The following is a 13,873-nucleotide window of genomic DNA, read 5'->3' on the forward strand; positions in this document are numbered from 1 at the left end:
AAACCAAAGGACAGAGGGGACAGGTAGAAGACAAAGAATTCTTTTGAGACATCAGAATGCCATTATGACCTAAGTTGGGGGCCAGAGAGCTGTGTTATGGGTCTCCAAGAGTCCAGCAGTAGACACAGGGGCCATGATATAACCTCATAGTATAATCATTGTACTGTGAGGCTCTTCTAAAAGAATGCCCCTATTTGATAGTGTCTGCCATGGCTTCTCAGTGTAGAAGCAGAAGCTAGACTATAATATGAATCACTATATAAAAATGTAATTTAAGAATGTGACGATAAAAAGAATGAATATTGAAATTATAAATCCTAAATGATGAAAGCAGAAATGAAAGAAACTATAGAGTATACCCAGCAACCTAACCTTTTTTTTTTTTAAGATTTTATTTATTTATTTGACAGAGAGAGATCACAGGTAGGCAGAGAAGCAGGCGGGGTGGGGGGGGAGCGAAGCAGGCTCCCCGCTGAGCAGAGAGCCCAATGTGGGGCTCGATCCCAGGACCCTGAGATCATAACCTGAGCTGAAGGCAGAGGCTTAACCCACTGAGCCACCCAAGCGCCCCAACCTAACCTTTTTTTAAGTGAAGAAAAAGGTCATTGCTGGAGCCAAGTTTTTACAAAGGTTTTACATGTCTTAGAGTTGACAGGATGAACAATCCTGGGCTATTGTCAGACAAAGCCATCAATGATAAACTCACAATTTTCCTGTAAGTGTATTATAGGGCTGAATATTTGTTCAAAGTACAACTATATAATATTTCTCAGTTGTCTATGTGACTCGAAGTGAACTTAGAATTACAATAAATCATTCCCTGAGAAATAGTTTTTTGTGCTGCTGATTATATGGAAAGTAAAATGTGTCGATCACATATGAAACAGTGGGGCATCCACACCTGGAGTGATATACACACAGGTTGCCACCCTTCAAGGGCCACAAAAAAGGCCTGGAAATTTTTCAGATAGAAGGTAGGAAAAGTATTCACATCAGGGCAGAAAGATCGGAATTCCTAGTCTGGAAATATGAAGGCGGATAGCTTTTGTGAGTTCCACTTACGATACGGGGAAAGATATTAATTATATTTAATATGGGTTATATTGCTAGAATGCTGGAACTGTGAGTGATCCTTTTGGAAATCCAAAAGAACTTAGTTTGGAACACAACTTATGAAAAGGAAGTTCTGCCTAAAAGTAAAGCAGATTAAAAAGTTCTGGAAAGATGTCCAGGTTGAGAGTATAAATATGTCCCAGGGAGTGTAGCTAATTCTGTAAGAAAGAGCTCTCTTACAGATGATCGAGGGAATGGAAAATTCAGGAATAGCTCCTTTGTTGTGAAGATGGCGAGAGGAGTAGGCAACCTCCCATCTTTAAGACACAACATCATAGTGTCTCAGGATGTGCAAAGACTTTAAAGACCCAGCTGGTACAATTAGTCCCCTGATGCTTGAATCCTTTTACAACATTCCTACCAAGTGGTCATCAACTAGTGCTCAATGCATTTAGCATGGGGACCTGCTACCTCCTTGGGAAACTCTTCTAATCTAGCTCGTTGTGCTAGGAAGTCTTTATGGTGACCTGAAGTCACTTCACAGGATTTCTTGTCCTCTCCCATGGGTAAGGCTGAACTAAGTCAGTCCTCCATTCCTCTGCATCCTTGTGTTTAGCATAACGTCACCACTGATCATTGCCCACTCTCTCTCTTTTAATCCAAACTGTATTCCTCACAAAGCATGCACTTTTTCAGTTGCCTTTCCAGTTTCCCTCCCAAGCTCTGTTCTTTTCCTGCCCCTCCAATCTTGGCACTTCCAGGATTCCTAATTTGGACCACTTCTCTTCTTACTCTGGCACTCAGGCTACTTGAGCTCATCCGCAACCAAGACTTCAGCAATTTCCAAAATGCTAATGATATCCAGATATAGATCTCCAATTTAGTTTGTTTTCCTGCACTCCAGACCCATTTATCTGGTGATTTATAGGACATCTCTGATTTCTCCAAACCTGTAAATGTCTTTAGCATCATCTTTTTTGATTCAAGTTACCATCTACTCAGTCAAGACAGAAGCCTCACAGGACCCTAGATCCCTCCTTTTCCCTCAGCCCCTCCACCAAGTTGATGAGAGAACAAAAAGCAAGCTGAGCACAAAACATGAGCTGACACCCCACCAAAGCCCCCTCCCCTTAAGATGGGATATATATATATATATATATAAACATTCCTCAGGTACTAGTAACTGCCTAAGAACAAAGGCAGGGGAAAAACAAATGATCAATTGATAAAGATCACAGTCTTGTAAGACATGAAACTCCACTAGACTTTGTAACTGTCTTAATGATATACAAGAAAAACATGATCTTAATAATAGACATCCAGGAACCTATAGACTATTTCCTGGAGCCCTAACATCACTTTCACTACCATATGCTAAAAAAACCCTATATAATCAGTCTCTCCTCACAATCACAATGTAGCTCTTTCTGCCCTCAGGTCCTGTCCCCATGCTAGAATAAAAACACCTTTTTGTACTGCAAAACATCTCAAGAATTCTAGAATTCTTTCTTGACCATTGGGCTCAATGATCCTGCATCATATTTTGGTGGCCCATACAGGAATTCTGCATCCTCCTTCATCTGGACTTTGAATGTCAGAGCAAACTTGGTGAGTTACTCTTTCTTCTGTTTTTACTTTCATTTTAGAGGCTCATCAAGGAGTATGGGCTTATTGGAATAATTTCATGTCAACAGCTCAGGCTGCAGTCCTCTAGCCCATGGCTACTCTATGGGGATGAGAGAGCCTGCCTTTTGACTGGAAGCTAGTACGTTGGCTAGCTTATGGTTATAAGGCCCAGAAACTCAATGCCCTCTCATCATTCCTATTCTTATACACAATTGTCTTTTTTTGGGTGCAGGACCACCACCTAAGTCACTAGGATGGCTGCTGATCTTAAAAATCTCATGTAAGGTTTCTTCCTCATTCATCTAATGCAATCCCCTCCAAATCCCTGACCGAGCCACTTCTGACCATGAGACCTCCACTCGGAACTGGCAGAAACCAGTACCAAACTGAATTAAAACCCAACCAGGGACCATCTAGTGAAGTAAGCTATAAAAGACTTACATGTGTTAGAATGTCACTTAGACTAGGATGGATTTCTATCTTTACTATTCTTCATCAATGTCCCCTACTGACTACTTAAGTTACAATAGTATATAATTTCCCCTTGTAAAACTTTTCTGGTGTTTTCCACGGGTTAAGAATGACAGGTTCTCCATGGCATTTTGGTCCAATCACTGGCTCCCATTAGTCATCTAGAATGCAATGGGGAAGCTGAGGGACATTAGCATCCCTCCAAGGTAAGGCAGCGTTCATTGCAGCTTCTTAGAAGGCCGCCTCTGGTCACTTTGACACTAGGAACCTCTGACATATCCTGCATAGATGCCACCTAGGAGGCACGGGGGATTTTTGGTAATAAACATTCTCTCCTTTCCTAAGAGCATGGGATATCTTCAGTTCCCAAGGATTCTTCCTTGGGATGCCTTTTAACCCACTGGAATCAATTCAGATTGCAAGATCTAAGAAAGAAAAAAAAATGATCTTCTGTAACATTGCATGGCCTCAGCACTCCTCAGGGATTGAGGGAAAATGGCCCATTAACGGACATTAAACTTGAATACGATCTATCCAATCTCTTTTGCAGGAAACAGGGCAAATGGACTGAGGTACCCTATGTCAAGGCCTTGCTGGCCCTAAATCAGGATCCTGATCCCAGGGCCTCTTGAAAAATGTGTCTAACCACCAATAAACCCCCTCTGGACATACTTGATGACAATTGTGTAAATAGGCCCATTTCTCCTAATAAACCTCAGCTACTGTAGAGATCACTGACTAATCCAAACAAGGATGATCCTGTTAGTATCCTGTTAGTATCTCTCCTCCTTATAAACCTCAAGACCCCTCTTCTCCCAGCCCAGATGGACACACCAGGAGCAGGACTTCCTATCTTCTAGGACTTCTGCCTCAATCTGGATTGCATCCTCTTAGGGAGGTTGCTACTGAAGAAACGGGCACAGTTAAAGTCATGTCCCATTCTCCATGGCAGACCTGGGTCTAATAAATAATTAGGACAATATTCCAAAAACCCTGTTCCCAATTTATTGAGGAATTTCAACAATAATCTATTACGTTTAATTTGACCTGCCAAGATATATACATCATATTGTTGCACCCCTGAAGAAAAGAACCATCTTTGGGCAGGTGCTCAAGAATTTGCTGATGAAGTAACAGTCAGAGATAGACATCATTAACCAGTAGAGGGAACCACTGTTCCCAATACTGAACCTTACTAGAATTACCAAGATGATATGGAAAGGAAAGGCAAAACCATATGATCACTTGTTTAATAGAAGAAATGAAAAAAGGATTCTCTAAAGGATTGATAAAATTCAGGAAGTTACCCAAGGATCTGATGAAATCCAGCTCTACTTCAGGGCTGTCTAATAGACACCATCCCTAAATATACGAATCTGGACCCAACCTCCCCTGAAGGAACAATTGTACTAAAAATGCATTTTTTTTTTTTAGGTCAGTCAGCACCTGACATCCATTATAAATTGACTAAAATGGTTTTTGGCCCTCAAGCCCCCACTAGAGTGTAGCTACTGGGGTCTTTAATAATAGAAATATGGCCTTAAGGCAAGAAAAGGACTGAAGAGCTAAAATGCAGGGTAAAATATTGACTGAGGCTATTACAGATTCCCTATAACACCTGACTAACCAGGGGCCAAAAATAAAACCAGTATCAGACAAAGGAGCAGGTGAGACCCCATGCTACAGGTGTGGCCAAATCAGACAGTGGAGCAAAGAATGTCCAAACACAGTCTCTCCACCAGAGTCATGTCCTGTTTATAAGAAAGGAGGACATTGGAAGAGAGACTGTCCTCATCTCCAAAGAGGGGAAGATAGGGAAGCACCTCCCCACTGGAGAGCAAGAACCGGAGGCTCCGGCATGACAGGCCCTGAGGGTGTCCTGGCTCCCTCTGAAGTCGGGATGACTGAGCCTCAGGTTACCCTGGATGTGGAAGGTAAGTTTATCAATTTCCTTATTGATACAGGAGCTACTTACTCTTATTCCTCAGCACTCCAGCCCTACTTGTCTTTCTAACCATAGAGTTGTTGGCACAGGAGAGGAAAGTTTATCCTGTCCATACAAAAATCAGTTGGTTACTCATGTTTTCCTAGTCCTTCCATCTGGTTCCCACTCCATTAGTTGGAGGAGATTTGATGTATAAACTAGGAAGCCAGTTTGCTCTTACTGAAGAGGACAGCTTGTTCTCTTCAACACCTGAAGAATTTAAACCTTGCCCTGATATCCCTTCTGATATCTGGAAGGAAGTAAATCCACAGGTCTGCAGTTGGTATGAGACTTAAAATTTTTAATTGATATTGCTTATTAAAGCAACCTTAAAGGACCCAACCACTCACTATACCTCCTAAAAAACAGTATCCCTTAAAACCTGAGGCAAAGGCTGGTTTTCAACCACTTATTGATACATCTCTCAAACATGGTATTTTTCTTTTTTTCAAACATGGTATTTTAAAACCTCATCAATCTCCTTATAACACTCCAGTTTTACCAGCAAAGAAACCGAATGGAGAATATCAGGCAGTACAAGACACAAGAGCTATCAATGAAGCCGTGATGCCTATTTAGCCCATAGTGACAAGTCCATATACGATTCTCAATCAGGACCCTGTTGATGCCAACTGGTTTACAGTATTTGACTTAAAGGACACCTTCTGCATCCCTCTAAGTGAAGATACACAGCCACTAATTTGCTTTTAAATGGGCCCCACCCTTAAGCCCACAGTCTGTTCAATGAACTTGGATTGTCTTGCCACAGGGATTTAGAGACCTTCCTCACTCTTTGGGGCTGCACTTAGCAAAGACCTCCCTGGTATCTCCCTGCTTCAAGGAACTATATATAGTTCAATACGTGGATAATATTTTAATCTGTAGTCCCACAAAAGAAACATCGGATAGTAATTCCATAACTTTGCTTAATTTCTTGGCAAATAGAAGGTATCATGTCTTCCCTAAAAAGGCACAAATATCGAAACAAAAAGTACAATATTTGGGCTATGAGCTAATACCAAGTCACTGAACCCCATCTACTGACAGAAAAAAAAAAAAGGCATCATTAGATCCTGGACCCCCAGCTACAAAAAAAAACCAACTCTGTACTTTCCTAGGTATGGCAGGATTTTGCCCACTGTGGATTCCTGGATTTAGGTTCTTAGCCAAACCATTGTGTGATTCAGTCAAAGGCCCTGATAAAGAACCTGTACCCTGGGTGGACGACCCAACAGACAGCATTTCAAACATTTAAAGCTAAGCTTTCGTCAACCCCAGCTTTGGCTTTACCAAATTTAGAAAAACCTTTCACTTTATGTGTAACAGAAAAACAGGGACAAGTCTGGGAGTTCTTACCCAGAAACTAGGAAATGAAACAAAGTAGGCGGGCTATTTTTCAAAGTCACTTGATAATGTGGGGGGCTGGCTTGTCTTCAAGCAGAGGCTGCTCTCCAGGTAGAAGCAGCTTCCTAACTTACTCTGGGACAATTCTTTTTTTTTTTTTTTTTTTAAAGATTTTTATTTATTTATTTGACAGACAGAGACCACAAGTAGACAGAGAGACAGGAGGAAGCAGGCTCCCCACTGAGTAGAGAGCCCAATATGGGGCTCGATCCCAGGACCCTGAGATCATGACCTGAGCCGAAGGCAGAGGCTCTAACCCACTGAGCCACCCAGGCGCCCCTGGGACGATTCTTGACAGTGAGGACTCCACATCAGGTCCAAAGGGTCCTAGGGACCAAAGGCCACCAATGGAGGACGGGATGCTGACTTAGAAATACCAGACTAGGCTTTCAGATGAACCTGAAATAACACTAAAAGCCTGTTATACTTTATGCCTGGACCTGACCATCATACGTCTATGCTAGAACATGACTGCTCAGAGATTACTGATCGTGGTTATTCTAGCAGATCTGGATTTAAAAGATTCCCCTATTGAAAATGCAGATGACAATTGCTTTACTGATGGCAGCAGCTTCATAGGTAAGGAAAAAAAGAAAAGCCAGATACGCCATAGTTAGATAAGACCATTGAGGCAAAAGCCCTTCCAATTCCAATAAATTCTCCCACTCAAAAGACTGAATGAATAGCATTTACCCATGTTCTTCATTGGCAAAAGGCCTAAAAATGAATACTGACTCCAAATATGCTTGCCTGGTGCTACATGACCATGGGGAAATTTGGAAGGAAAGAGGATTATGATTATTATCAAGCCATAACTCCCCAATCAGATGTGAGCCTGAATAATTACTCTTCTTGAGGTTGGACACCTACTTAAAGAGGTAGCTATAATTCATCTCAGAGGACATCAAAAGGATAGGATCTTAGAATTTAGAGGAGGGCCGCCTGGGTGGCTCAGTGGGTTAAGCCTCTGCCTTCGGCTCAGGTCATGATCCCAGGGTCCTGGGATCAAGCCCCGCATCGGGCTCTCTGCTCAGCCGGGAGCCTGCTTCCCTCATCTCTCTCTCTGCCTGCCTCTCTGCCTACTTGTGATCTCTGTCAGTCAAATAAATAAATAAAACCTTAAAAAAAAAAAGAATTTAAAGGAAACAATTTGGCGTACCATGCAGCCAAGCAGGCAGCACAAAATAAACAAATATTAAGTCTTTTATCAGTCTTAACTCCAATCAAGTCCATAACTTCAGTCTATTCAGACCAAGAAATTCACATGGCCCAGGAACAAGGAAATTCAAAAAATGCACAGAACTGGCTTATTAATAATGAGGGGGAAATCTTTATACCCAAAAATAACTCATGGAAGGCAATACAAGGTTTACACCAGGCTACTCATTTGGGCAAAAATGCTTTGAAACACTTAAAGATACACTTGATGGAGTAAATTTAATAGCTATAATAAAACAGATTTGCCGAAAGTGTATTGTTTGGGCACAAGTAAATCCAGAAGGCACAGTCCATACCCCCCACCGTACCACTTTTGAAACCAGTCCCAAGCCATGGAACATAGCCAGGGGGAGATTGGCAGCTTGATTTCACAGACGTGCTTCCTTACAAAGACTGCAGGCTCCTACTAGTATCTGTTTATACTTTCACTGGATAGATCGAGGCCTTTCCATATAAAACCAAAAGAACCACCAAAGTAACCAAAGGTTTGTTGAAGACATTATTCCTAGATTGTGCCTCCGTGATCCCTCCAAAATGACAGTCATCCTTCTCTTAATCATACTTTAAAATGACACCTTACTTAGTCTAGAGCCCCAGAAAAACTGGGTTACTCTCTTACCAGGAGGACTTCTTAGAACGAGAACTGTTCCAAAACAACCTCTAGGACAAAGCCCTTTTGAGTTACTATATGGAAAACCATTTCTTACCGTGGACCTGTTATTAGATGAAGATTATAATACCTTATTAAATTATTCACTCAAGGCTGGTTCAATTCATGTTGCTTAATGGGTATACTGATCACATGCTCCCAAAACCTGACTTAACTATGACTGAAAGTCAATCCCATGTAAGCCCCAGAAACATGGTTTGTTTTAAAAGACTGGAAGCCAAATACAGCAGGGGACCTCAATCCGAAACAGAAAGGTCCATACTGGGTTATATTATGTATTCCCACTGCAGTAATATTAGAGGGACACTCTTCCTGGACTCGTGCACCTCCTTTACAGGAAACCCATGAACAAACTAATGAGCTTTCTTACTCCTTTGAACCTGTAGAAGATCTTAAACTCTTCTTCAAAAGAGGATTGAAAGGGTCTTACCACCCACAGAGTTACTTCTTTCTTTTTTTTTTTTTTTTAGATTTTATTTATTTATTTATTCAACAGAGAGGGAGCGAGCGAGGACACAAGTAGAGGGAGCAGGAGGCAGAGGGAGAGAGAGAAGCAGGCTCCCTGCTGAGCAGGGAGCCAGACCCGGGGCTCAATCCCAGGACCTGGAACGGAGACCAGAGCCTAAGGCAGATGCTTAACCGACTGAGCCACCCCGGGGGCCCACCCACAGAGTTATTTTGTCCACATTGGACTCAGCTGCTTCCGCCTTTTGTAACTCCCCTATAGGTTCCCTAACTGGACAATGTTGACCCATAGGCAGGGACATCTCTATGCTCCTATTTGGCAGGAAGAAACTACAGAAGAGGAGATCTTCTGCCTTCAACAATCTCAACGATTTAAGGATCAGGATTGTTCAGGGTCGGAAATGATGAGAGGAAAGAAAGGCAAGTTGAGGGCAAAACATGACCTGACACCCCACTAACCCCCCCTCCCCTTAAGGTAGGATATGTATACATAACATTCCTTGGGCACTAGAAACTGCCTAAGAACAAAGGCAGGGGAAGAACAAATGGTCAGTTGATAAAGATCACAGTCATGTAGGACACGAAACTCCACTAGACTTTGTAACTGTCTTAATGATTTATAGGAAAAACACAATCTTAATAATAGACCTCCAGGAACCTATAGACCCTATTTCCCATAGCCCTAAAATCAATATTGGCTACATAAGCAAGAATACCCTATATACACAGTCACTCCTCACAATCACAACGCAGCTTTTTCTGCCCACAGGCCAGTCCCCATATTAGAATAAAAATACCTTTTTGCACTGTAAAACATCTGTAGAATTCTTTCTTGACCATTGGGCTTGAGGATCCTACATCAAAGTCACTTAGCAAATCCCAAACAACTCTCAGTTTATCACTGTGCACCACTGACATAGTTCAGGCCTTTCTCCTTTGTCAACAGATCTGCTGTCTCTAGGTCTCTCCCACTCCATGCAGCCCTCACATGAAGGCCAATTTTCCAAAAGCCCTCTGATGAAAATCATTTAATGAAGGTCTCAAAGCTTTCAGAAGAAAATCTTGATCTAGCTCCTGCCTACCTACTCGGACCTCACGCCTGTATCCTCTCGCTTACAGGTCCCCATCACTAGCAACATGCGATTTCTAGGTGTGACATGATCTTCCCCCTCCTAGCCTGGTAGCTGCTTTTCCCTTGGCCTCAAGTTCTCATTCTCTTCTTCACCTGGCTCACTCTAGATCTTCCTTGAAGACAGCTCTCAGACTTGACTTTCTTGGAAAAGGCATTCCTGATCTTGAGACTTAATTCCCAATTCTTTGTTGGGAATTAAGTGCTGCAACACTCCCCTGGCACAGCTGATCTGAACTTTATTGTCTCAGTTGTTTATCTTCATTCATTTCATGGGCACTTTTGGACACAGTGAAGGATTTGCCAGCAGAAGGTCTGATCTCAAGGGGCTCAGTTTTAAATGAAAGTCTGAAATAGACCTACCGCGTCATGCTTCCTTGCCTGCCTACTCTGGCTCAGAGCCTCATTCCTTCAGCCCACTCTCCCTCAGAACCACTCTTGAAGCACCCATCACAGTGTCTGGAGACGCATCTCCTCTCTTCTCTCTGCTGATAGTAAGCGCTTTGAGGGGAGAGACCATGTCTTCTGCCCCTTGTCCACACTGGGTTCTCAAAAAATAAATGGTTCTCAAAAAAATAAATGGGTGATTGACTGGTTGGCGTTGGGACCATTGGAAAACCCACAGGTGGACACATAAGGGTAGTGAAGTAGTTTGTCTACAATACGGACAAGAAGCTTCGTTCTTCCTGGGGGGCGTGGTGTGCACGCACAGCAGGAACCAAAGAGGCCCGTTGACAGTGCCTGCAGTCAGAGGCACAAACGCTGTTATGACAGCCTTAAGTACCAAGCTGAGCCAGCAGAAAGCAAAGCTCATGCCAACCCTGAGGCTCACATACCATGGCACCAGGCTGTGAGAAGTAACTCTGCCCTTCCCTGGCTTTTGTAATGTGTAGCTATAGTAGGAGAATAACCACAGCAAGAATAAAGGACTAAGAAAACTACGTGGTACCTTTGCCTACTTGTCATCCCCAGCTTATAAAGAAGCCTCGACAAGTCAACGCTTCACCCACGTATAGCAGAAGAGCCTGCCTCTCGCTAGACTGGGGAGGACTTCCTTCGGGGAGCAGTAGCAGCAGATATGGGAATATGTTCCAACAGTGAATGTGAACATTCTTAGGAGGAAATACTAGTAAATCATCATACACACGTAGAGCCAGTTGGAGTAATGGAAAGAACCGCAGTAGACGAAGACCAGAAAGATCAGGTTTCTAGTCCTGCCCCTGCCATCAGCTGAACCAAAAGCCCATTTATCTGTGAAACTGGGTTTTCTCACAGGCAGAATGCATAATAAGGATCTAGATCTCAATATTCCTTCCAGTTCCAATATTCTTTAACTAGGAATATTTTTTCCCTACCAAGATTTATTTGTGGTCTACACCAAATAGCGGCTGACATCAATGATTTGGAGAAGATAGCAAGGCGTTTAGTTCTGTTTTCTGGCAACTTTAAACTCTTCTTCATTTTCACCGATAAATACGTAATTGAGGAGATCCATAGCCCGTGCGGCAAATGGGTCAGATACGCACACGCAGCCATGACCTGCTTCTCCATCCCCTGAGCTGAAGGGACGCAGATCATGGCGACCCAGGTCCCCTTGCCCCACAACTTACTTACTTTGGGAGTGAAGGGGCTCTCACCATGCAGCAGCTTGCTCCCGCTGTCCAGCTGGGCGGGTATCTCTGGACATTGGCTAAAGCCTGACACTGGAGTCCTCAAAACCTGTCCTGGACTCATCTTGTCCTTTTCCTGAAACGTGCCAACTTCACAGACGCCACTAAGTGGAGGCTCAGGAGGGGTGAACTTCGCCTCTGAGCGCGGCCCCTCAGCCCTGTCTGGGGTGTGGCCCTGGGCCTCCCTGCTGTCCTGTGCCTCCTCCTCTCCTTCACTCTCACTTTCTTCCTCACAGTAGGAAAAGTTCAGCCTCTGCTTTAGCTCTTTGTTAACACCGCTGACATCCATGTGAGCCGGAGAGCTTCACCACACAGTCAGGTCCTATCAGAAGGGAGCACTCCGGAGCTGCAGAAGTGAGGAGGAAAAAAGACAAATTGAATGAATTGGCAGAGCCCCCAATCGTAGCCTGCCTTTCCCTCTGCCCACTCACAGCTACATGGAGGCGAGGCATTCGTTTGCCCACTTAAGTACCACATGTCTGTGAAACCTCAGCTTATCCTTATTTCCAGTCTGATTAAAGAAAGCTCCAGCGACTCTCAGAGCAATTAAGTCCAATTTACATGTAGAACTCTTCTGGATATCCCACACGGTCTCCTGAACCCATGTGCTATGAGATACTGGCGAGATAGATGGAGCCCTTTAATTTAGCACGGCTTTAAAAATACCATTAGCCAATTCGGGGACAAGCTCATTATTGGAAAGAAATCATTTTCGCCCTTTCTACCTACCGTTTAGAAACATCACACTCGCCTGTCTCTCCCACCCACCTGGCGGCTAACAGCAGTTAATTAAAACTCAGCATCACCGGGACATCATAATCATTCTTAAACGGCCCCTGACTTACCTTGGCTGGAATTCATCTCCCTAGCAGAGAGATGCCTTAGATTCCCACCAGGCACCTCACGCCCTCCACCCACCCCCAGGTATCAGCAGTTAAAACTTTTAGAGAACAGGACAAATTTCTAAACTGACGAAAGAAAGCCTGGGAAGTTCAGCAACACACAGAAACAGGTTTGCATCACTTGAAAATGGCAATTACTTTGCCCTGAAATGCCTTATTTTGTAAAGAATAATAATAATAAATTTAAAAATTACTGTTTAAAATACAATATTTAGTATTTACAGTATTTAAATTATTTAATTTCTTTCTTGGAGGGGCCTCTTGAGAAGAATAAAAAAAAAACTCTGCGAATTAAAAAAAAAAAAGCCACCAATATCACTTTATGGGAGAAACCACGTGAAAGTCCATCCATGGAAAAGGAAAATGATACACATGACCCCTCCTGTACCTTCAGAGGAGACCCTAGAGGTACTGGACCCATGGAATTATTTACATGACAAACGTGGGCCGATGAGAGAGGTACAGAGGATAGTTTGATCCTGGCTGAAACGAAGTTAATTTCTCTAAGTCTTTGGTTGCTTGTTGCCCATCACCCATCTTGCATTTCCTCTCTCTTCATTAATCCCTCCATGCCTTTCTCCTCTCAGCCTTTCCCATCTCTGACCAGTACTCCTGAGGACATTAAGCCAAATGAAAAGTAACTGGGAGGATGTGAAAGCGTTTTTTCAGCTAAAGGCCTTCGCGCATTCCAGCTTTGTATAGGCGTGCACGCCACCAGATCCTTCCCTCGCCCTTCTCTGCCCATCCCGCGCACACTGACCTTCCCAAATCATTCCATGGGGACATCCTGTTGCCCACAGCAGGCAGCAGCTCGCTGCCCACCTCTTTCAGGGTCTCCCCATCCCACAGGGGCCAGAGACAAGAATGTCATCACCAGGGAAAGGAGGATTCAGGTTACAAGTATAGAAATTGGTAGGAACTAAGATTCTGGAGTTGGGAGGGAGTTCCTTGTTCACAATGATCACGGCAGGCCATGTGATATTATTCTGTAGCTACAGCCTGGGTGTTGACCAGTGTCCCCGTCTCAGGCCATGGCTGGGCTGACTCTGCTCTCAAGCAGGGTGAGAGTCACCTGAAACACTCTGAGCATATCATGGGCCTGCCTGCAGGGGCTGGTTCATGGGGCGGTACCTAGTTGGACCAAGTGGTTCTTTACCATCACCCCCCCACACCTTCCGCCTTCCTCTTGGCCTTGCTAGAATTCTCAATCACCCTCATTTATGACCACACTGTTTACCTAGGGAGGCAGCTGTGCCTTTGTGATGGTTCGGGTCCCTTGTC

The 13,873-nt window shown here is 43.6% G+C and overlaps 1 protein-coding gene across 1 annotated transcript in view; it reads right to left on the reverse strand.

The window, feature by feature from the left end:
- LOC111152120 (WEE1 homolog 2) overlaps positions 1-11,979 on the reverse strand; it is a 32,808-nt gene extending 20,829 nt beyond the window's left edge. Inside the window, exon 1 of the mRNA XM_022510427.1 lies at positions 11,635-11,979. Coding sequence (XP_022366135.1) covers positions 11,635-11,979 — 345 coding nt within the window. The remainder of the gene's footprint in view (positions 1-11,634) is intronic.
- Between the last annotated feature and the right edge of the window lie 1,894 nt (positions 11,980-13,873).

This window comes from Enhydra lutris, unplaced genomic scaffold (genome assembly GCF_002288905.1).
Source record: "Enhydra lutris kenyoni isolate GAN:26980312 unplaced genomic scaffold, ASM228890v2 scaffoldscaffold27, whole genome shotgun sequence".
NCBI classification, from domain to species: Eukaryota; Metazoa; Chordata; class Mammalia; order Carnivora; family Mustelidae; genus Enhydra; species Enhydra lutris.